This window comes from Lissotriton helveticus, chromosome 11 (genome assembly GCF_964261635.1).
Source record: "Lissotriton helveticus chromosome 11, aLisHel1.1, whole genome shotgun sequence".
Lineage (NCBI taxonomy): Eukaryota > Metazoa > Chordata > Amphibia > Caudata > Salamandridae > Lissotriton > Lissotriton helveticus.
The window spans coordinates 1,032,295,810-1,032,320,075 of record NC_136072.1 but is presented as its reverse complement, the minus strand read 5'-3'; the positions used below and the strand labels follow the sequence as shown (position 1 = coordinate 1,032,320,075).

Sequence of the window (24,266 nt, the reverse complement as noted above, 5' to 3'; positions counted from 1 at the left end):
TGATTCTTTTTGTTTACCCAAAAGAGCCGCAGCATTTGAAAGACAAGTGACTCCTGTGATCTTGTTAAGTTAACTCCACCTTTCCAACCCCCAAATGTAACAGCAATGAAGGCAGCAATTCTCTTCTTTCACATAAAGTTATCTCCTGCCATCTCCTGCCAGTGTCAACATATCCTTAGGCTCCAATAATTCCAACCAGTTCCCTCCCTTTGACATCATCTATCAGCTACTTCCCACCACGCCAAGACCGTCAGGTAGGTTATGTACCTAGCTACTTAAAATAACAGCTGCTTCCCACCACGCCAAGACCGTAAGGTAGGTTATGTACCTATCTACATTAAATAAAAATCTGTTGTTTGCATATTACACAATGTGCTTTACAGAAGACACATCAACGCTTCATGCTACTTTAGGAGTCAAATTTTGATTAGACAAAACAGATCTTTCCAGCAAGTGCATTAACCACCAGAGCTAACTTGCCATTATTATTCCTTAGATTTATTAGGCACGCAAAGTGCTCAGCAATAGGGGTCTTAACCCCATAAGATACTTTAAAATGCCGCATTTCCAGCCAATTAAGCCAGAACAGATTTGCAATCACGTATGTCCTTGTGGCCAATTTCTTGGTGGCAAAGTTTTTTTATTAATTTATAAGTTGACTGTCAGACTGATTTAGTGTTCCCTTCGTCACTTTGATCCCCAGTTTATGAGTTTACGGAGTAACCAAGTTTCAGCACTGGCCCCCACACACGCCTCACCTCCTAAACCTTCTTCAGTAAACCCAGGTAGGCAATCTCCCCAGACATATTTCATTCAGTGTGGTTACACTTAGGCCATTCTATGCTATCTATTTCCCAGGGTCTTTACATCCAGTTTTCCCCATTCGTATAAGTGTCCCTCGCCAGGTTTACGCCCATTCCCTATCTGATGAGGCTTAGGGTTCGTAAAAAAACGCAAATTCTCTCGTCTTGATACTCTATTCACATTTATGGCCCCTCATCAACAGCCTCAACCGATACCCTTGTACAATCCCCAAAGGCCTGACCTCCCTCGCTCCTTCCCTTTTATTCCAACACGTATGTGTCATTCTTCTCAACCCAAGCCCTAGATACGATCTTCTTCGTATGAAGTTAACATACTATAGTCCGTCCCCTTTCTTGGGCCGCTTCTCTGGGTGCGCACTCACCTGCGCAGTACTGGAAGCCTGCCGGGAAGGGAGAGTGTGCGGCGAGCTCCAGCCGGATCACCACCAAAGAAACACTCATAGGTTAGACAGGACGAGGGACGCCTACCACGAATACAAAGCGAGAGGAATAAACAAGCAGAAAAAAGACTGAAAATTAAATCCACTATGACATGGGGGAATAAGGGGGGTAAACGTCTACAGACAGGCCTACGGCCCGGACCTAAGGATCAGTTTGTTATTATCAGCGCTTTACGCTTCCGCCCGCGTGCTACAGTCTCAACCATGACGTTTTCTCCTGTCACGTGACGTAGCCAATCACAAACAGAGGATTCAACCACTAGACAGCATAAGGTGAATTTCTCCGTGTCTACTCCAGGGCCATATTAGGTGTAAGCGAAAAGTGGGTGAGCCGTTTACGCTGAGCTGCACGACGAAGCATAGAAAGTGTCCTTGGAACTTGAATGGTGGTGTAAGTATTGCGAATACCTGGAATAAAGCTGCAGTTGGTTTTATATTGTGGTATTTTATTGACTTATTTATTGTGTTCTATAAGGAGCAACAACGTTGGGGCGGTAGGGTGACGATGCGTCCCGGATTTGCCGTCACAGTTTTTCACAATGGAATATACAAGGTAGCCTAATTTGGTGACTGAAATAATTAGGCTTCTTATCCGGTACGTGTGAGTGACCCTAATAATACCCAACTCAACCTTTGGGCTCAAGCGTGAGTAAAGTGCCATTGTAGTCCCTTGACTATGTCGAGGGCAGAGGTCGATAGTAGATTAAAGTTCAGCTTCCTTGTTGACACACGCACGCGCTGTGGTAGGAGTTCGGGGAGCTGTACTGAGACAACGACTAACCCCCCTAGAGGTAACTCCAATGTGTGTTTTTTTGCCCTCTGCTGCTGGACGCTGCTCGCATGTTACTTAACAAAGTAATAAACGAACTCTTCATTTTTTTTTATTATACGATACGATTTGAGATTGAACTCTCATACTGACAGAGGACGTGTACTGTTATATTTTAAGGCTGATTCAATTGTTGTGAATTTTCTTTTATGTCTTCGCGTTCTCTGGTGATGGGAGGTGATGAGATGGAGAATGACAGTTTTATGGGATGTTCTGGAGAGGGCAGACGAGTTGTTGTTGGTTTTTGCTATGTATTGTAAATGAAAGGGCGAGATTTTGATCGATACCTTAGCACGATTGATCTAAACCTCGATCTGGTCGACTGAACCTTTATTGCCTGTCATTAAGGTACAAGGTACATCCATTTCCAAGTTAGTTCACCCAATAAAGGACTCTGCTCTCAAAGATCACGGACAACTTCTAGGTTTCAAAAGTTTATTGTAAGGAAATGATAAGCTGCAAATACAGACATCTCAGAATGAGATTCACGAGATACACAGGTCCAATTACATACATGTGCTCTCGGAAAGCCCTCAGACGAGCAACGGAAATCACTAACACAAGTTCTAAGAATAATAAAGCTATCAGCATAGACGCATATCTCTCCTTCATTTAGGTTGGAGGAAAACGCAAAGGTTAGGCTGTCCCTACCCTGCTCTAGATGGTATCCCTACTTAACCAAATCCCAACCTAACAAAGGTGTCAGCAGTGAATGACCCCCAAGGGAAGTCACCCACTCTAAGTCTCTTGGTGAAAACCTATAGTTCTCCAGTCATGGCCCCTCTCTGCCTACCCATCCGCTCTCTAAAGGGTCCTCAGGTATCTGCTCTAACTCCACCCAGGGGTGCTGTCCCTAATACAAAACAGTCAACAACATTTGAGACGCCCCTTGCGAAACGCCTCTCACGTGGTGTAGCTTCAGGCTTTTTCCATGATGCTTTGTATTGGGCCTCAAACGTTAGAGTTGACCTTGCTTCTCAGGCTCTTCTCCGGCCCGCTGATACCCCTTAAACATTCCAGAACCCTCCTCCATGTCTGGGCCGTCTACTGAACAGACCTCTATTCATTCATTTATAATTGGATCCCCCCTTTCCTGTTGCAGACAGATATCTGCCGCCAAGAACCCAACTCTCATAGACTTCTAAAAAGGCTTGCAACATTTCTCAGCCCAGACATGTACGTGTAAATCAACGTTAAAACATTTCAGGCCTACAATATTTCTCATTATGATTATAGCATTCAACTTCTTCATTTAATTAAAGCATGTTAATACTCTTATTCTATTATTCAATAAACATTTCATAATTCATGGCCCATTTAATGCGATGACCAAAACATTAATACAATCTGTGTCGTGAAAAGAAACACCTTCCCTTTTAGCTCCAGCTCTGGCCCTGAGGCCTACCACATTCTGCGTTTAACCACAGACCATCTTACATTTTAACAGCTACACGACATAGATTCAAAAATAATCACGTCTAATAAAATCATATAGTGTCACACATTTCTGTATTAGTTCCACTTCTACTTAAATCTCTACATTAGCTATACATTTAGAATATAATTTCAGATACTATTAGCACTCATGGCATTTCTCCTCATGATTTGTGCTTACTACAGGTAAGTGTGATGCACTCATACATTTAGATCAGTTTGCGCTCTCTCAGTTCCCCCCTTTGATGACCTCTCGGGGTCATCACTAACATTTAAACTGCAGTTATTGCTGGCATTCTCTGCGCTTCCAGAGCCCTCAGACTCCTGTACTGATTATCTTGTATGGCAGCCAATCTCTGCAGCTGTTCTCTTTGGGCCCTTTCTGACCTTCTTGCTCTGTACCATTTGAATACCCTCACCAATCCCCACAATATAATCCCACAGATCAATATTATGATGATAGGCTTTAGAATATACCAAACAAAGCTTTTGCCTAAGGTGGAAAACCACCCTCCAACTGTACTCATTCCGTGGCCCACCTTTTCCCAAACATTTTCTCTACTCAAGTCTTCGATCTCCTTGTGAATATCAGTTATGTTCCTAATAACCTTCTCAAGGGGTTTTGAATTGTCTGGAATGTAAGTGCAACATTCCTGGACCTTCAAAGCCTTACAGACTCCGCCCTCTTTTGCTAGTAGGACATCTAATGCAAGACGATTTTGAAGAACCATAGCCCTTATCGATTGCATCTCTCCTTCTACCAGCATTAAGGACTGAGCAGTGCTGGCAGACAACCTGTCGACAACTGTTGCCAGTCGTCTAATTTTAACATCATTAAGGATTACTCCCAAAAGAGGGAACATAGCTCCAAAGACATCTCCAACCATTTCTGCATCGCCTATATCTCTCTTTCCCCTCGATGATGTCTTGCCCTCAATGATCACTAAGTCTTGTGCATGATATATTTTGGGGAAGACAATTGCTAGGTAACATGATCCATACCAGTTGTCAGGTAGTCTCACGTAAGCATTTCTTCCACATACAAAATACACATTTGGAATCACTTGCATTCCCTTCAGGAAATCCTTAGTGTAGTACTCTAAATTAAAAGCATGTTCACAGTCAACTTCTCCAACGTATACATTTTCATAATACGTTTTGGCTCTGTGAAGACATAGCTTTCCTCTCTGCGCTTTATCTAAAGCTATTGGACCACTACTACCCTTTCTCTGATGTGACTTCTCTTCCTCGGTCCAATCTGTTTTCCCTTGTCCTGATTTTTTCAAAATCTTTTGTCTCCTGTAACGATCATCCACCTGCCCTATGAACTTCTTCTCGACTTCTGACACCTTGCATGTCAGGTTATTTCTACGGGCATGTGAAGTATCTAAGGTAATCCAAGGAATGAAGAACTTGGCCAATCTGTCTTCACTCTTCCAGTAATCCCATTTGTTCATCTGCTTATAATTTGGGACTTCTGGCAACACTGAATCATAATTAGAGAAATAGTATTCAAAACTATCTCTCTCATAAAATATACTAAGCAATAAGCTACATGTAATGCCATATGTCAGCGGGAGGTGATGATAGCGAATTCCTTCATCTACAGACGCCGGCAACTGCATGCAGACGTAGCAATCCTTAACCTCCATGGCATCCACGTATTCATATAAGAGTTTAGCATAAGCATTTGACCTAAAGTCTCCTTGGGACTCGTCTACGTGTAACCTGCGGGCTTCTGCAGCCAATAACGCTTTCTCTTGAGTGTTTTCCCTTTTCTCACCAGCAACAGTAGGTGTAAGCGTTTCTACAGATTTCACATCAGTTACCTTTGCCTCTTCCTCATGTCCCTTTACATAAGAAATTGTTACCACTAAAGCTATTAATATTATTACTCCTACTATTAGTGTACCTATTATACATTTAGCTCTGCGGTTCGGGGTGCCGGCCTCCATTTCGTCAGACTATATGGCTCTCTCTTATCTTTAGCAAAAAGTTCTTTTCCTCTCGTTCCTTTACAGTCTCTTTTCAATCCCTTTGTCTTTAGAGTCCACACAACTGGAGGCTGACAGCCTTCTTCGCAAAAGTCCTTTAACAGTTCAAAAAGACAACCCTAGCCCTTCTCCATCAACTCAAGGGAAGTTCCCTAAAATTCTCTGCTTCCTGGGCGCTAGGTAATCTTCTTTTTTCTGCTTGCTTTATTTACAAAGTCCTTTAACAGTCTACTATCAGATTTGTGGTTGCAGCTTCAATAGCATAGTTCAGTATTTCCAAACGAAGATTGTGCTCTTCATGTGCTGTTATCGTTGTACCAAAGTCGGGGAATTGCAATTCTGTAAGAAACATGTGTTTTAACTTGCTGAGGCGGGGAGGTCTGGGGAGCATGAATGTTAGTGACCTTTCTTGTTCGACACCGGGTACCAACAGTCGTATTTCCACGGTGATAATGGGCTCAGAACTGGACACCACCACCGCTCGGATCCTCCCTGTCTCCGGTTTCACAGACATTTGTCGCCAGATATGTCCACTCAGGTGTGGAGTATCTTCTGTTAGGTACACGCACTCTTCTTGACCTTCTTCGGTCTGGTGCTTCAGCGCCCTGAGCACCTTCTTCCGGATCTGAGTCTTCTGATATTGGAGGAAGGGTTACTTCTGAAGTTGACCTCAGGCTCGAGCTCCTTCTTTGCGGCCAATTTGCTTCTCCACGTGCCCTTCTACTCCTTCTTCTTCTTGTCTGTTCTCGCTCTCTCTCAGACCTGTCAGGGTCTGACTCGTACTCCCAGCTACTTTCTCCTTCTGTAGCGTCTTCCGTTTCACTGTTGTACTGACCGTCCTCAGCTTGGTCAGACTCGTCCCCTGCTTCCGCTGGCACCTCTACAGCTTGGCTAGCCCCCTCTATGGCTTCTCGGTCCTCAGCTGGACGTCTATCCGAGAGAGGAGCTGTTTCCAGAGGTGCTGGAACCCTTCGCGTATGTGACGCGTGGATCCAATTGGGCAGGCCTCCCACCTTTACAGCTGTGTTCGTGATCAGGATGACCTGGAAGGGCCCACGCCAACGAATATCCAAGCAGTTTCTTCTCACATGTTTCTTCACCAGGACCCAGTCCCCAGGGTACAGGTCATGGCACGGGCCCTGGCACGCTGGAACCTCGGCAGCCTGCACCTGAAGGGACACAGAACGCATGGCGTCAGACAGCCCCTTACAATAGTCCAGGATCATATCATCTGTGATATTTAACAGTGCAGTAGCTGGGATAGATGGCAGCCTCATTGCTCTCCCCATTAACACCTCATGTGGTGACAACCCTGTTCTTCTGTCTGGGGTACTACGAAGGCTCATGAGAACCAATGGCAGGGCATCAGGCCAACTCAGGGTCGTTGAGGAGCACACTTTTGCTATCCTGCTCTTGATCGTGCCATTGATCTGCTCCACAATCCCTGAGGCTTCTGGTCGGTAACTGCAATGCAACTTCTGGTCAATATTTAGCGCAACACAAATCATCTTCACAAGCTCGCTGTTAAAATGTGTTCCCCTATCTGATTCCAAAAAGGCCGGCACCCCGAAGCGAGGAATGAGTTCTCTAAGCAGTAACTTGGCCACTGTGAGGGTGTCGCACCTACGTGTAGGGTATGCCTCAACCCATCTGGAGAACACACAAACAACCACCAGGACATAGCGGAGGCGGTTGCACCTTGGCATTTCAATGAAATCTATCTGCATTCGATTGAATGGACCTCCAGACCTTCCTATGTGACTTAGTGCAACTGGTGTTCTTTTTCCTACGTTCAGCTGCTGACAGGTCACACAACGCTGGCACACTGCTTCTGCTGCTATTCTAAACTTAGGATTGTACCAAGTCTGTCTAAACACTCTCAGCATAGCATCTCTCCCTAAGTGTACGGGACCATGTATGAGTCTAGCCATTGGACTCACCATCTCATTGGGCAACACTGCTCTGCCGTCTGCTGAGACCCAAAAATGGGTCTCACCCCTTACACATCCTGCCTTTTCCCATGTTTCTTTTTCAGAATCAGGAGCATTTTCTTGCATGGTTGACAGTTCATCCCAAGTATCAACAGTTTCCAGTATCATGGCTAATTCAGTTCTTACATTTATTCCACCCACATCCACCTCTGTGAAAGAGTACCCTTGTTCCGCGCAATACCGTGCAACTTCATCTGCATATCTATTGCCTTTCGAAACGAAGTCCTCATTTCTGGTATGTGCGGTGCACTTTACAACTGCGATACCTGCTGGGCATTGCAATGCTTCTAACAACAGGCGCACAAACTCTCCATTGCGAATGGGAGAGCCTGAAGAGGTCATGAACCCTCTTTGAGACCATAACTGCCCGTAATCATGAACTACCCCATAACCATATTGGCTGTCGGTGTATATGGTGACTCGAATTTGATTGCTTGCTAAGCAAGCACGTGTCAGGGCAATAATCTCGGCTACCTGAGCGGAGTGTACTCCTTCCAGGCACCCAGCTTCCACAACTCCAGCAATTGTACAAACAGCGTAAGCCGCTCTCAACTGCCCAACTTCGTCTCTTACACATGAGCCATCGACAAAGAAAATTTCATCTGGGTCAGTCAGTGGCTCATCTACGATGTCGGGTCTGGGTTTGGTGCATAGTTCAGTCACATCGAGACAGTCATGGTCTGTACATTCATCATCATCATCGATATCATTTGGAAGTGGCATCAAGGTGGCAGGGTTCAAAACAGAGCATCTTTTGAGGGTCACGTTCTCTGCAGCAAGAATAACTTGCTCATAGCGCGTGAGCCTGCTGTTGGTCAGATGCTGTGTTTTGGTCCTGGTCATCAACAGTTCAACAGAATGGGGCACGCACACCTCTAACGGGTGCCCCATGACGATATTTTCACATCTCTCAATGCTGACACCCGTTGCAGCAACGGATTTGAGACATCCGGGCAACGCTGCGGCTACTGGGTCTAAAGTAGCCGAGAAATAAGCAACTGGTCTACGGGCATTCCCATGGATTTGGACCAACACAGACAACGCACAACCTTCTCTCTCACAACAGTAAAGAAAGAATTGTTTATTGTAATCAGGCATTCCCAATGCCGGAGCACGACACAGGTCCTCTCGCAGCTGTAAGAATGCCATCAAACAGTCTTTGTCCCATGGTACCGGATCACTCACCTCCTTGTGCGTCAGTTTTTGCAAGGGTTTTGCTTTCAGTGAAAAGTTCGCGATCCACTGTCGGCAATAACCCACCATCCCTAGGAACATCCTAACCTCTCTCTGTGTCTTAGGCGCATTCATTTTCATGATCGCCTCTATCCTGTCTGGTGACACTTTTCGTTTGCCTTTCTCTATTCTGTGTCCCAAGTACTGCACTTCTGTCAGGCAGTACTGCAATTTTCCCGGGGACACCTTGTGCCCATTGGCAGCTAGGTGATTTAACAAAGCAATGGAGTCCTCCCTGCACGCTTCTTCTGTTTCTGACGCCACGAGGAGGTCGTCTATGTACTGGACCAGAACTGACTTCTGGGGCAGCACTAGACTTTCAAGATTTTTCTTCAACAGCTGGTTAAAGATCGATGGACTCTCTGTATACCCCTGAGGGATACGACACCATGTTAGGACGCGATTTTCCAGCTTAAATGCGAAAAGAAAATGGCTTTCCTCGTCCAGAGGGATCGAAAAGAAAGCCTGGCAAAGATCGATCACAGTGAACCACTCTGCTTGGAATGGAATCTGAAACAGTATCACTGATGGATTCGGTACCACCGGACAACACGAAACGACTATGTTATTAATCTTTCGAAGGTCCTGCACTATCCGAAACTTCCCATTTGGTTTCTGCAGACCCATAATCGGGGAGTTGCATGGACTACCCACGATTTCTTTCAGTATTCCCTGTTTAATCATGGACTCGATCACGGGTTTTATGCCTGCAATCGTTTCTGGAGTCAATTTATATTGGGGTGTTCTTGGGAACTCAGCATGCGGTTTCACTACAATTTTCACTGGGTCCACCCCTTTGACCAATCCAATCTCTTCCCCAGTGAAATCCCATACTTCTGATGCCACTGTCTCTCTCAAGTCCCAGGGGAGCTCATCTACTGTCAAAGTAGGGTACAGCTCCACGCATATTCTTGAGTTTGCAACTTTGAAATCTGCGTCATCATCATTGGTCAATACCTCCACTCCCTGAGGTGTACAATATATAGTACAATTCAATTTACACAACAGGTCTCTTCCTAGCAGACACACAGGGCTTGAATCGCAAACCACAAACTGGTGCTCATCGCTGTACTTCCCTATTTTCACCTGTACCGGTTCTGTCAATTGGCTGGTTATTCTCCTGTTTGCGACCCCTACCACTTGTATGGTCTCTCCAGACATGGGCAGGTCTGGAACTGCAGCTGATCTGATCGTGGATCTAGTGGCTCCTGTGTCCACCAGAAATGTCGTAGGGCACCCTGCTACTTCTGCTTCAACATAGGGTCCCCTCTGGTCCACCTCCAAGGCTGCCCCGAGGGTGCAGTCTTCTCTTTCCACTCTCTGTCCGGTTAATGGGTCCACATAATAGCACTCTTCCCCTTCCACAAACAGGGGCATTTGTCTATATGTCTTACCCATACTCCCTACTCGAGGAGGTTGCGGGAACTGGGCTCGGGGAGGAGCCCCCCCCCCTTTGAGCACCTTTCCTTGGTATGGCGTTACCCCTCTTGTAGGCGCGCTCTGAACCTCTTCCTCCTCTATCTCTTGCTCTCCTATCTCTACATTGTAGGGGCACTCGCGTTTCCAATGCCCCAGCTCGTTACACTGGTGGCACCTAGTCGTTTTCTTTAAGGCAGCTATATCTATCCTGGGTCTAAAGGTGGAACTCTCCTCATTGCCCTTGTTCTGACTGTACTGCTTCTTTCCTCCTGTACCTGTTCCCTGCTGCTGTTGCTGTTGTCCCCCCTTCCCTGCTGCCTGCATCTGTACCACCATCAATTTTTCTTTTAGTTTCCTAGCCTTAGAGTCTATCTCATCACAGCAGTACCTGGCATATCTCAGTATTTCGTCTAGAGGTTTAGTTTGCCAACAAATCGAGTGTTGCTGAATCATTAAACTAATATCCGGTCTCAGTCCCAGGACGAACTTGGACACAAATTGCCCTATGTCTTTTGGATCCATTACATCCAAGCCGCTATACTGTTTAAACGCCTTCAGCAATCTCTCGTAATATTCGTGAACTGTCTCTTTGGGTTCCTGTCTCGTTCGGTCTATTCTGACCCAATCTATATCTTGCATTGGCACCTTCTCTTTCAGCCAAGTCATCACTCTCTCGAATTTTGCCATCACAATCTCGGACGGCCCATTAGTTTTAGCATCTCTCTCTGGCTCCGTTGTGGGCCACTCAGCGCTAACCTTGCATGCTGTCCACAGATCGCCTGGTACTACAATGTCAAATAGCGTGTTCAGATCTATCCATAGGACCTTTGAGATTTTTACAAACCTCTCGACTTGCTTGTACCACTCCACAGGGTTTTCCCGTAGTTTGGGGAAGGAGGTGGTGAAAGCAGCTAAATCTCCCCTACTCCAAGGGACATGTACATAGTTCCCATTTGCGACTTCACGCAAAGGGTAAGCTTCTATTCCCTGCTGTCCTGGTGTCATACCAATCATGCTTCTCCTGCCGGTCCCTTTCTTGGACCACCTCTCTTCCCACTTATCTAGTGCTCTCCATGTCCTTATTCCAGTAATCAGTTCCCTTATGTGCGTTTTCAGCCCAATCGTTCTCCTCTCATCTAGGTCTCGATCTGTGTAATGTAGCCTGTGGTTACCCTGTAATGCTTTGGTTCTTGACAGATCCACCATATATTTGCCTGCTAGTTCGACTAACTTCTCATGGACTGCTCTCGCCTTTCGAGTGATGTCCTTTGCCATATACAGTATTTCATCCTGTTCATACATTTCCATTCTTTCTAAAGGCAGGGTACCATCTACCATGTCATCCAGATCTGACCTTAAGCTGGAGACATCAAGTCTCTTGGCTTTTATCTCAGCTCGCAATATGTCTTTCGAAGGGGGCTCACTGGTCTCCCTACCATCCCAACTTCGAGCTCTGCGTTTGGGCTCGGGAGAGTTAATGGGTGCCCTCCCTTGCTCCCATCTCTCCAGGTCCCATGCTCGGCCATCCGATCTTGGAAGGTGATGGAACACGGGCCTGTTACCCCTACTCTGGCTCTGCCCATTCTCTTCTTCTTCTCTCCTCTCACCGTACACCTCTCTGTTATTTTCCCTCTGGTCGCTACTCTCCCTTTGCCTCGTATCGCTAAGTATCCGATACGATCCTTCCTGGTTCCCCATATTCCCTGGGCTGCGCTCATTTCCGTCATCACAGGGTCTATGGTGCGACCTCTCACAACTCCCATTCAGCTCTCTGGTGCCAGGCACACAGTGTGGACACTTAAAGCTGTTTCTGTACTCTTGTGCTCTCCTCTCCCCTTCACTGAGTATTGGGCGCGCCACCCCTCCTCTCTCGGGGCCCCCGTTTTCCAGATCTGTTCTATCTCCACTCCGGGCCCAATGGGTGACTCCCCTACTCTCTCTCTCTCTACAGTCCCACTCCGGGCTGCTCTCCCCAGCCCCGCAGTGAGTCCGAGCTCGGCTGTCCTGACTTTCCCTTTCAGCTTCCGCAGCTATGATGCACTTTTGAGCCTTCACTGCCTCATCCCACTGCTTCATGTACTCATTTAGCTCTTGAAAGGATTTTCGTCCAGATCCCCTCAGATCCATTGGCCATCTAGGGCCCCCAGGATCTCCTCCTGGGTCCCCTGCTGTGTGCATCGGGGTGCTCCACTCTCTGGGTATCGGCATCTGACTTGGGGAATTAGTGGTATCGTTCCTCCTTGCCTCCTCTGCTCTTTCTCTGTCTTTCCGTTTCCGTTCTTCCCCTCTTGCTCTTTCTTGGTCATATATCGATATTATAGGACCTATGGTAACAGGTACCTGTAGTGCATCTGGTAATGGGTAGGATGTGGCGCTCTCCGTTTCCGGCGCTCTTTGGACCACAAACCTACCGACTACCTGTTGCACCTGACTAGGCTGGGACAGCTCTTTCTTTGGCTCAGGATCCCACTCTGAACTGGGAAGCGGTCTATGCTCTCCTGCAATGCCCCCCTTTTCTCCTTCTGTATTCTCGACCTCTCCCCCTGCTCTATTATACGGGGGTGGCCTGTCTGTCAATAATCTGTTTATCAGGCTGTCCTCTGTTTCGCTCTCTTCATCTTCTTCTAGGGGACTTTTATTTACTGGCGCCTCTAACACTGGGTACAGTTTATTTACTTCCATGTTATGCACTCTCCATCTTTTAGCATCCGCATCCCACCTGGCATCCTGCACTGCCCTTACCGATCGTTTCACCCTTTCTTGTCGTCTGTTCATATTCTTTTCATGCGCTGCCCTAATCCATGCATCTAGAGCTTCAAACTGGGTTGGTCTAGGCAAGGGTCTCTTTGAGGTCATGACTGATTTCAATCGATGTAACACCTCTAATCTGAACGTCCCGTACTTCGGGAACGTCAGTTCCTCATTTCCTTCAGTAATCTTACTCCACTCTGATATCCAAAGGATCGTATGCAGCCCAACATTCACTGCCATATAACGAGCTGGCGTACCCTCCGGCGGGGCTTCTTCCCCTTCATACGATCCCCGCTTCTCTTTCTTAAACACCGCTTTCAGCCATTTAAAACACTTCATAATTATGCACACAAAATCCAGCCTCGCTACTCTGTTCACTTCCTGATGACAATCCACCAATCCTGTCGCGGCTTTGCTAGCTTGGCCTATCGCAGCGCGGTCTTTCTCCGTGCGGCCAATCACGTCGCGACACTTTCTGACGTCACTTTTCTCCGCTTCGCAGCAGCACCCCTCCTTTCTCAACTCGTCTCCCGGTTATGCATGCGTCCCATTCATACACCGAAAAATGACTACTTCCGACCAAGCGGTCACTTCTCTCGACTGTACGTCCACAGTCTATCTGTAATTGTCAACACAACTGACGAGATGTCTATCGTCTCTCTGATAGGTTGCTTACACACACAGTAACTTCCGACCAGCGTCCGTTACTCACGCACTCACTCTTACGTTCCCCCTATCTCGGTCTTTCGGGTGATCAATGGTACCTCATGACCCCCTTCACACTAGTTGACAATTACTCTGGGTGTCCGATACACCCGAACCACTTAAGCTCTTCTTGAACTTAAGATTTCCACCGGTTGCGCGCGCTCACAACCTGTTCCACAGTCACTCTACAGACATTCAACTCCGCCAAACATTACAACATAGATACAATACAAAACACCGCAATCTAACACGCATAACCCTTTATACTCACTCTCGACCGATACTGCTGCTTTTTCTGTCTCACGTCATCCGGATCTTCTTCAGCGGGCTGTTCTTCCAATCATCGAATTCTAAGGGCCTTGGGGTAAGCTAACCTGGCCTAGGTTACCGTCCTCAAGAAGGCAACCATCCTCTATAGCTACCAACTGAAAGGGCGAGATTTTGATCGATACCTTAGCACGATTGATCTAAACCTCGATCTGGTCGACTGAACCTTTATTGCCTGTCATTAAGGTACAAGGTACATCCATTTCCAAGTTAGTTCACCCAATAAAGGACTCTGCTCTCAAAGATCACGGACAACTTCTAGGTTTCAAAAGTTTATTGTAAGGAAATGATAAGCTGCAAATACAGACATCTCAGAATGAGATTCACGAGATACACAGGTCCAATTACATACATGTGCTCTCGGAAAGCCCTCAGACGAGCAACGGAAATCACTAACACAAGTTCTAAGAATAATAAAGCTATCAGCATAGACGCATATCTCTCCTTCATTTAGGTTGGAGGAAAACGCAAAGGTTAGGCTGTCCCTACCCTGCTCTAGATGGTATCCCTACTTAACCAAATCCCAACCTAACAAAGGTGTCAGCAGTGAATGACCCCCAAGGGAAGTCACCCACTCTAAGTCTCTTGGTGAAAACCTATAGTTCTCCAGTCATGACCCCTCTCTGCCTACCCATCCGCTCTCTAAAGGGTCCTCAGGTATCTGCTCTAACTCCACCCAGGGGTGCTGTCCCTAATACAAAACAGTCAACAACATTTGAGACGCCCCTTGCGAAACGCCTCTCACGTGGTGTAGCTTCAGGCTTTTTCCATGATGCTTTGTATTGGGCCTCAAACGTTAGAGTTGACCTTGCTTCTCAGGCTCTTCTCCGGCCCGCTGATACCCCTTAAACATTCCAGAACCCTCCTCCATGTCTGGGCCGTCTACTGAACAGACCTCTATTCATTCATTTATAATTGGATCCCCCCTTTCCTGTTGCAGACAGATATCTGCCGCCAAGAACCCAACTCTCATAGACTTCTAAAAAGGCTTGCAACATTTCTCAGCCCAGACATGTACGTGTAAATCAACGTTAAAACATTTCAGGCCTACAATATTTCTCATTATGATTATAGCATTCAACTTCTTCATTTAATTAAAGCATGTTAATACTCTTATTCTATTATTCAATAAACATTTCATAATTCATGGCCCATTTAATGCGATGACCAAAACATTAATACAATCTGTGTCGTGAAAAGAAACACCTTCCCTTTTAGCTCCAGCTCTGGCCCTGAGGCCTACCACATTCTGCGTTTAACCACAGACCATCTTACATTTTAACAGCTACACGACATAGATTCAAAAATAATCACGTCTAATAAAATCATATAGTGTCACACATTTCTGTATTAGTTCCACTTCTACTTAAATCTCTACATTAGCTATACATTTAGAATATAATTTCAGATACTATTAGCACTCATGGCATTTCTCCTCATGATTTGTGCTTACTACAGGTAAGTGTGATGCACTCATACATTTAGATCAGTTTGCGCTCTCTCATAAATCAACACATGAGAGTAGATGGGTTCCAGCATGTAGGTTTAATGGATGGCAGAACAGCTTAACATCCACAGGAAGAGGTACGTCTTCTTCCAACAGCCGCCTAGAATTAATGCTCAGAACACATACAAAGATTCTACTGACATCATAGGTTCTACATGACATGTCATGGAATACCACACACCTCCCCCCCTTAAAAAAAAAAAAACCTAAACAAAAGAAAAATACAACAAAAAAAACAACAAAAAAAACAGGGAGAAAAGAAAAAGAAAAAGAAAAAAAAATTAGAACCGAACATAATCTTTAAATTTCATAGGAAAACATCTGACACGTGAACTACAACGTGAACCAGTTGGTCTTTGATCACAGTCAGGAAGATCACAATCAGAAAGGTCCATATTAACTAAGTTGTCTGCAACAATATCCTGATCAACATTCACAGGAAAAACATTCTTGGTTGCTTCTTCACAAAAAGTAGAATCATTGAGGATATCATCATTGGTAATATTGTCAACATTAACATTCTTATTCAAAGACAAATGATCAAAGGCTTCATGAGTACCACAAAGCTCAGAACTGTCATTCACAATATGTGAGTCGTTAGAAGGAGAAACGCTAGAATGTGAAGAGGAAGAGTTGGAATCAGTGGACCTATGTTCAGAGAAGTTTCTCAGGTCATCATATCTACACACAGATATGCGTCTCAAATTCCAGATTTTCCCATCTTCCACCCTAACATCTTTGCTGAAGAGTTCAATAATTCGGAGGGGACCTGACCATCTAGGGGAACCTTTACGGACTTGTCCACCAAATTTCACTCTCACGAAGTCACCAACACTCAATTTGGGTAAACCCATATTACGTGCTGGGACACGAGACACCTTAGCCTGGTATTTATTGACTCTCTCTCTGACAGCCTTCAAATCAAATTCTAGATAGTCACCTTTTTCAGTACGCAACCACCAAGGCATAAGCTTCGAACCAGGTTTTCTACAGCGCAACATTTCAAAAGGTGACAATCCAGTCACAGTATTGGGGGAAAAACGATATGTCAATAAGGTTGCTTGGAGGGCTTTCCTCCACTTCAAACCACTACGCAAAGCCAACTGACAAGATTCTTTAATTACTCTATTAAAACGTTCCACTTGTCCGTTGGCTTGAGGAAAATAGTTGGAAACTCTTTTATGTTTGATACCACAACTGGAGAGGAATGATGAAAAATTTTCGCTAACAAATTGTGGACCATTATCAGTAACAAGTTCTTCAGGCAGACCTTCTCTGGAAAAAACTTCATTAAGGAAGTCGACAACAATATCAGAACTTACCTTCTCCACAATTTTCAATTCCGGCCACTTGGAGAAATAATCCACCAGAACAATGGCAAACATCTCTTTGCCCGACTGATAACTAAAGGGGCCAATGATGTCTACACCAAGTTTGCGCCACGGACCTTGAACAAACTCAACAGGAGTAGGACTCACAGAAATGGGTTTCACGGATTTATCACTCAAAGAACAAGGTGAACAATTTCTTACCCATTTATCAATCATGCTGTCCATACTAGGCCACCAATAACATTCTCTGATCCTTCTCTTTGTGGAAGACATCCCTAAATGACCTTCATGAGCCAGATCACAAATCGTATTTCGTATGCCCAAGGGAGGAATGATTTTATCATCCCTAAAAATCATAGCACCATCATCCATCAACTCATCCTTCACCTTAAAGAAAGAAGCTAGTTCACCACTAAGTTTCCTCTCTTCAGGCCAACCTTTGTTTAAAAACAACCTTACATCCTTGATAACATCATCCTGATCCCAAGCTTTAGTCCAAGCAGCCTGAGAAATCAGTTTGGATTGATTGTCATTACCAATGATGTTAATATCACACATGGTAAAAGCCACATCGCACTCTTCAGAATGATCCACAACTGGACTATCCTTAACGGGAAAACGAGACATGCAATCTGCATGGACATTAAGGCGACCCGGAACATAGGTGACAACACATCGATATTCCTGCAACTTTGCGGCAAGCCTCGCTAAACGAGCAGTAAGTGTCCTTCCACCTCCAGCCGATAGCATAGTGACCAGAGGCTTGTGGTCAGTCCTTAGTGAAAATCTGGTACCCCAAATAAACTGACGGAAATGTTGGGTGGCCCAGGTACATGCAAGTAACTCCCTCTCTATCGTGGAATAATTGACTTCAGAACCACGAAGAGACCTTGAAGCATAGGAGACAACATATTCACCTGAATTATCTTTTTGCATTAAAACTGCGCCTAGGCCCACATTACTGGCATCCACACAAAGTATACATTCCTTATTAACTGAATAAGGTTTGAGAAAAGGAGCACATACAATTTTCCTTTTAAGAGTATCAAAAGACTCCTGCTGGTCTTTTCCCCATTCAAATTTTGCTTGTTTCTTGAGTAAGGAGCGTAAAGGGTGTACTAACGTGGAGTAATTCTGAACAAATTTCCCATAAAATTCTGTAAGACCTAGAAAGGATAGTAACTGTTCCTTGGAAGTAGGGATAGGAGCAGACAGAATACTTTTAACATGGCTGAGTTTGGGCTTAATACCGCTCTCTGAAATTTCATGACCTAAGTATTCGACTTTAGACTGCCTAAATTTACATTTTGAAAACTTTAAGGTTAAACCTTTCTTTTGAATACAATTAAGAACAGAATACAAGTTCAAATCATGTTCTTCACAATCTTTTCCAAAAATCAAAATATCATCTTGGAAAGCCACTGCACCACTGCAGTTCTTTAGTACATCTCGCATGAGTCTTTGAAAGACGGAAGCAGCACTGGCCAGTCCAAAGGGCATCCTCAAGTATTGAAACATACCCTCTGGAGTCACAAATGCTGTCAATTTCCTGGAATCTTCATGGAGCTCTACTTGGTGATATGCACTCGCCAAGTCTATCGTAGAGAACACAGTGGCACCAGACAAGGATGAAATCAATTCATGAATATTCGGTAAGGGATGTTTATCAACCCATATTTCCTGGTTCAGGCTACGAAGGTCCACACAGAGACGGAGATCTCCAGAACTCTTGAGGGATAGTACAACGGGGGAAACCCAAGGAGAAGACTCAATAGGTTCGATGATATGCTTTAAAACAAGATCATCCAAAATTCCTTTGAGCTTGTCCCTGTAAGCTAACGGGACATTCCTTACCCTGTGTCTAACTGGCACTGCATTCTCATTGAGGATAATTCTATGTTTGAAATCTGTGTACTTGCCAAGGGTATCTTTAAAGACATTTGGAAACTTATTTTTAACATTGCCTATGAAACAAGAATTATTCATATCAGAAAGTAAGTTTACCTCAGGCTCAATAAAACACACAGGAGGGTTGGCATTAGGATCTAGTTTGATGCCTAATTCACGTTGGTGTGGCCATCCTAAAATAGCTACTCCTTTAGTGGCTACATACACTTTCCCATTGGTGACACGATTTTTAACTTGAAGTTTGGCCCAGAAGTACCCTTCCAATTCTATTTTCTTGCCTGAGTAACCTCCCGGATGAATGTCCGGAACACAAAGTTCCCTATTGTCCCAGAAATTTTTAAACAAATCTAACCCAATGATGGAGTATCGTGAACACGAATCCATCATTAGCTCAATGGATATGCCATCAACCAGAATGGGATAAGAGGGAAATTCATCTAGTTCAACCTCATCCACAGAAAGGATGCAATTGAAACTATTGAGAACTTCCTCTTCTTCTTGTGAAATATAATTCACTCTTTGTGTTGAACGACAAACATTTCCAAAATGACCTTTACGTTTACACTTCACACAAACTCTATCCCAGGCAGGGCAACCTTTATAATTGCCAACATGGTTGGGACTGCCACAACGGTAGCATGAAATGATTTTCTTTTGGCCAAATCTGTTATCTGGGTAGGTTTTGACTTCACTGGGTTTTTTTTCGCTTTCTTTCCTCAAAACGTTCTTGGAAGAAAAATTAGAGTTGGATTGGTTTTTAACCAAGGAAACTTCAGGCTCGGGAACCGAAGTTTTGATATTTGCACCTCTAATTTCTGATACAAACAACTCCGACTGTTCTATACCCTTGGCTATGATAATAACCGCATTAAGCGTGGTTTCTGTTCCAAGCCAAAGTCTCTCCTGAATTTTCTTGCTCTTTGTTCGCATCATGATCTGGTCTCTAAGAACCTGTTCACAGGAAATTGTTTCGAATGAGCAATAACAGGCTAAAGAGCGTAGTGCCGAAACATAGTCTTCTATGGACTCATCTTGTTTTTGAATGCGAGAGTAAAACTTAAACCTCTCCATGACAGTGTTTATTTTCCTGCCAAAACGGATTTTCATTTGCCTAGTTGCTTTTTCAAAAACATCAATGTCACCAGCATCTTCAATTGGAGGAAGATTGTCAAATTCTTTAATTCCTGCCCCTCCCAAACAATGTCGCAATAGAGCTAGTTTGCGTTTAGCAGAACACCCTTCTTTTTCCAGGACATCTACATAAGCCATGAACATAGGAAACCACAAGTCCCATTCGATGTTGGGATCTCCTGCTGTTTGTAAAAAATGAGGGGGGGCAGCAATGTTCGACATTTTTCCTTTTCTAAAAATAAAATTTATGATATGGATTCCATAAATATGTAAACAAAATAGATGTGTATTTAATACCTTCAAATTGTCGTTTAGTAACTGCTCACTCGAACTGTGAGTAAAACGCACAAATAGGCAAAATTTGTGATGTCTGGAGAATTTCTCTGTACTCCGATGAAATTCGAAGAATCCAAAGATGGCGGTACGCTTGTGATGTCAGCGCGTCACTGGGGTTGAAGGTGATGGCCCACAATGCCTTGCGTTTAGTTGCTGCGGGGAAGAGAGGTGCGCGTCAAACAATGACGGGCTGAGAGACTTCCTCGAGCCGCTCTGGAACGCCCAGCCGATTTGAATGGCTGAACGGCAAACAGGTGAGCGGGTGAACAGTATGAGGGAAAACTCACAAACTCCGCTAAGCAGGCCAAGTAATAGAAAAAAATTTTGTCGAGTGGCAGTACGTTACCAAAACCGGCGGAAAGCCGTTAATTTCTTATGAAGGTAGTAGCTTCACGTGAACGCTGTTCCGCCGTGATTCTGCTTCCAAACACATCCGGAATAGTTGATCCCGATCGTCGCCAGTAATTGTATTGTAAATCAACACATGAGAGTAGATGGGTTCCAGCATGTAGGTTTAATGGATGGCAGAACAGCTTAACATCCACAGGAAGAGGTACGTCTTCTTCCAACAGCCGCCTAGAATTAATGCTCAGAACACATACAAAGATTCTACTGACATCATAGGTTCTACATGACATGTCATGGAATACCACACTATGCTGGGGTGTTTATGCCAATAGGCTGCGACTTCTTCTAAAGAACTGATTATGCTATATTCACATTTCCCTTTCAGACACAGTCAGTGCCTGAAAAATAGAAGTGCAGGTAGGTACTCTGTATTTATTTTATTTATTTTATGCGTTTTTATATAGCGCGGACTTTACCCGAAGGTGTCAGAGCGCTTCACAATAGGAACAGTACATGGGGAAACATAAATAGAAGTGAGCATGTTACAAAAGCAAACGTTACGTTACACGAGGCAATAGTGACAATTGTGCAAGTATCAAGAGCAAACAAAATACAAGAGGTAGCAAATGATACGTTATTAGAAGAAAAGAGTGACGTGTGTATGTTACAAAGTACAAGTAGAGGTATAATACTGCATTAAATGGCAGATACTCAAAACACAAGAACAAACGTTACATTACATGAGGCAATGGTGGCAATTGTGCATGTATCAAAAGCAAACAAAATACAAGAGGTAGCAAACGATACATTACAAGAGGAAAAGTGACGTGTGCATGTTACAAAACAATACACAATACAAGAGTGCAGGTACCCTCCTTCTCAAAATAGAAAAGCGCTGACTCTCAGTAGCGGAAAGTACCGTACCATTTAAAGCACTGGACAGTGCACCTTACATTGAAACACCTGTAGTGCCGCTTATAGGGTGTGTGGTGAGCTCTCTCTTTTCTCAAGAATATTTTTTTTAAAAGCTCCGTGGGAGAACACCCCTTATTAAGAAAACTTTTAAAGACGTCTAAAATGAATTTGCAGGATGATTCGTCCTGGGCCACCTTATTTCTCCCAGTATGATGCTGTTGTAGTTTTGAGATCTCTAGAACCTTGTCTTTAAAAACACAGATCTATCAAATAAACAGATGTTGGCTAAGTTGGCCGTGTTGCTTTGCCTGTTGCTTTGTTGGAGAGTTTCAGATCTCAAATCTATAGATCTTCGCTGGGTCATTTTCACTACATGATGTATAGTTCTCAGCAGCATACATGTCAACAGACCCGATACAGGTGGGAGACTACCGATTTTTCAAGCCAAAAATGGCTTTATTTTAGCTGTCTCCCGCCTGAAATTGCATTTTCTACAATAGAAGTCAATGAGGAATTTTCGTTCTCCCGATTTTTTTACTTTAAATCTCCCACCTCCCTGTCCTAAAATGCTGGCATGTATGCAGTGGTAAAGGGTTGAGACATAGTGCTAGACATTTGAAGGGAATAAAGTAAACCCAGGTTAATTTTTCTAGTTCTACTGCTCGGCCCTATACTGATTAGTATCTCATCATGCTCAGTGGAGGCGGGGGAGTAGGGGAACTGTGGGCGAAGAATCAGAGGACCGGAATAACCCAAGGTTTGGAACTGTAGGTGGAGTCTGAGGTGTGACCTCCAAAAAAAGAGAGTTTCCCCAGGTGAACCAGAAAGGACCGGGTATTACAAAGTTATCAATAACGTTTTTCCTTTCTGTGTTTTTACAATTATTATACAGTTCTTAGAAAATCATGTAGTCAGCCATTGGTAGTCTAGGAATATATAGAAAAATTAGTCTAGAACACGTGAAAACTTATCTTATTCTTATTTTATTTCTTATAAACAGATTCGGAAGTATTCCCAAGCTTCCTGCTTGGTTCTATTAAAAACATTCACATATAAATGCTGTTACAAAGATAAAAAAGTTTTTTACATAAGAATTATTTCATTACAGTATGCATAAATCAATCACAACATAATACAACAATAAAAACGTGGTCCTTTTGTTGACACGTTTCGGTGTCTTTGTTTCTTGCACAGAGAAAAGTTTTCTCCTGAATATTCGCTCCCTACCTAAACATCACTTTGAATTCTGGGATCTTGTCACATCGGTAAAACCAGACATCTGTTTTTTAACGGAAACCTGGTTAAAACCCCATAGGTCCCGGCTATTACTTTAGGGGTCCCTATGGGATATAAGATCCTAAAGCTTGACCGTCCGCTTAAAGTTGGTGGCGGCATTGCCATAGTATATAAAGAAGGACTGAAGATTTCCATCATTGATCAAAGAAGTTGTTCTCAGATGGAAATAATGATCTTTAAAATTAGTTCGACGTCTAAAGCTCACTGGAAGGGAGCACTAGTCTATCGCCCACCCGGGCCTAGCACGGGCTTTACACTATCCCTGACCGAATTACTGGCCCCGCATTTTAAAGCCAGAGAAGACTTTATTCTTTTGGGGGATTTTAACATTCATGTAGACACTCCCGATCATCCCGATACGCTGTCCCTGCTTTCTGATCTCGCTCTCTTAGGGCTGGAAATACAGAATAGTGGCCCTACACACATAGGAGGCCACACTTTAGACTTAGTCTTTTCTAATTGTCCTAAAATACAGTGTCGACCTATGACTCAAGTAAGCTGGTCAGACCACTTTATGGTGGAATTTTCTCTTCTTTGTTTGGACAAACCGAATCAAAAGGTCCTTCCTCCCTTCTCTGTGGCGCAGACAATGGCACAAGGTGACATTGGACGAATTACAGAGGGTATGGAGAGAACCCACCATTCTGTCTGCAGATAATGTGGCGTCTGCTCTATCTATTAAACACTGCCCTCTTAGAGGTGGTTGAACTGTTGGCTCCTATGAAACTACATAAACAGTACTCCACCTCCAAACAGTAGGTGTGGGATACTGAACAACTCAGATTCGAGAAACAGGGATGTAGACAACTTGAAAAAAATTGGAGAAAAACTCACAATGAGGAGAGTAGGATAAAGTACTCAGATGCCCTGTCCACCTATCACAAAAGCATCAGGTTGGCCAGGAAGAACTGTCTGATTTCACAGTTGGCAGAAGCGGGCAACTCATCCAAAGAACTCTATAGGATTCTTCAGACTTTTATGAAACCGGTAGCCTGTGAGAGCCCTGATGATGTCTCCTAATCTTTGTGTGATGACAGCTCTCTGTTTTTTTAAAACAAAATAGAGCTGATTTATGGAAAAATCACACAAGCTGTTAGACCTAAAAGTAACGTCATTAGTACCCCTTTATTGTCATCAATACATAATAATGGTACACTGACTGTTTTTCCGGAGGTCAGCCAATCTGACATTTGTTCCCTGATCAGCCATATTAAAACAGGGTCCCCTATGGATTTTCTACCTGCTAAAATGGTTCCTTCCTTGGGTAACTTGCTTTGGCCCATGATTCAGACAGTGATAATTCTCTCCCTTAAGGAAGGACAGGTACCCCAAGATTGGAAGAAAGCTGTAGTGAATCCCATTCGTAAGAACTCTGCCTTACCCTGGACAGACCTATCCAACCTCCGCCCCATTTCCCTTCTGCCTTATTTAAGCAAGATGAGCGAGAAGCATGTGAATACCCATCTGTCTAATTTCATCGAGGCATCGGGGGGTCTTGATTATACTCAATCTGGGTTTAGACCCAATTACAGCACTGAATCAGCTCT

At 44.2% G+C, this 24,266-nt stretch overlaps 2 protein-coding genes across 5 annotated transcripts in view; one reads left to right on the top strand and one right to left on the bottom strand.

Moving 5' to 3' along the window:
- The window catches only part of BRAP (BRCA1 associated protein), a 249,679-nt gene extending 248,200 nt beyond the window's left edge, over positions 1-1,479 (bottom strand). The window contains exon 1 of the mRNA XM_078667442.1: positions 1,187-1,479. Within this exon, the coding sequence (XP_078523568.1) occupies positions 1,187-1,265 (79 nt within the window). The 5' untranslated portion in view covers positions 1,266-1,479. The remainder of the gene's footprint in view (positions 1-1,186) is intronic.
- An 81-nt stretch (positions 1,480-1,560) lies between these two features.
- ACAD10 (acyl-CoA dehydrogenase family member 10) overlaps positions 1,561-24,266 on the top strand; it is a 524,903-nt gene continuing 502,197 nt past the window's right edge. Inside the window, exon 1 of one of the 4 annotated variants that reach the window (XM_078667441.1) lies at positions 1,561-1,655. The gene's annotated coding sequence lies outside the window, so the exon portion shown is untranslated. Of the gene's footprint in view, positions 1,656-1,923; positions 2,056-24,266 lie in introns of those variants that run through there. The other 3 variants (XM_078667438.1, XM_078667440.1, XM_078667439.1) reach the window with 3 other exon arrangements.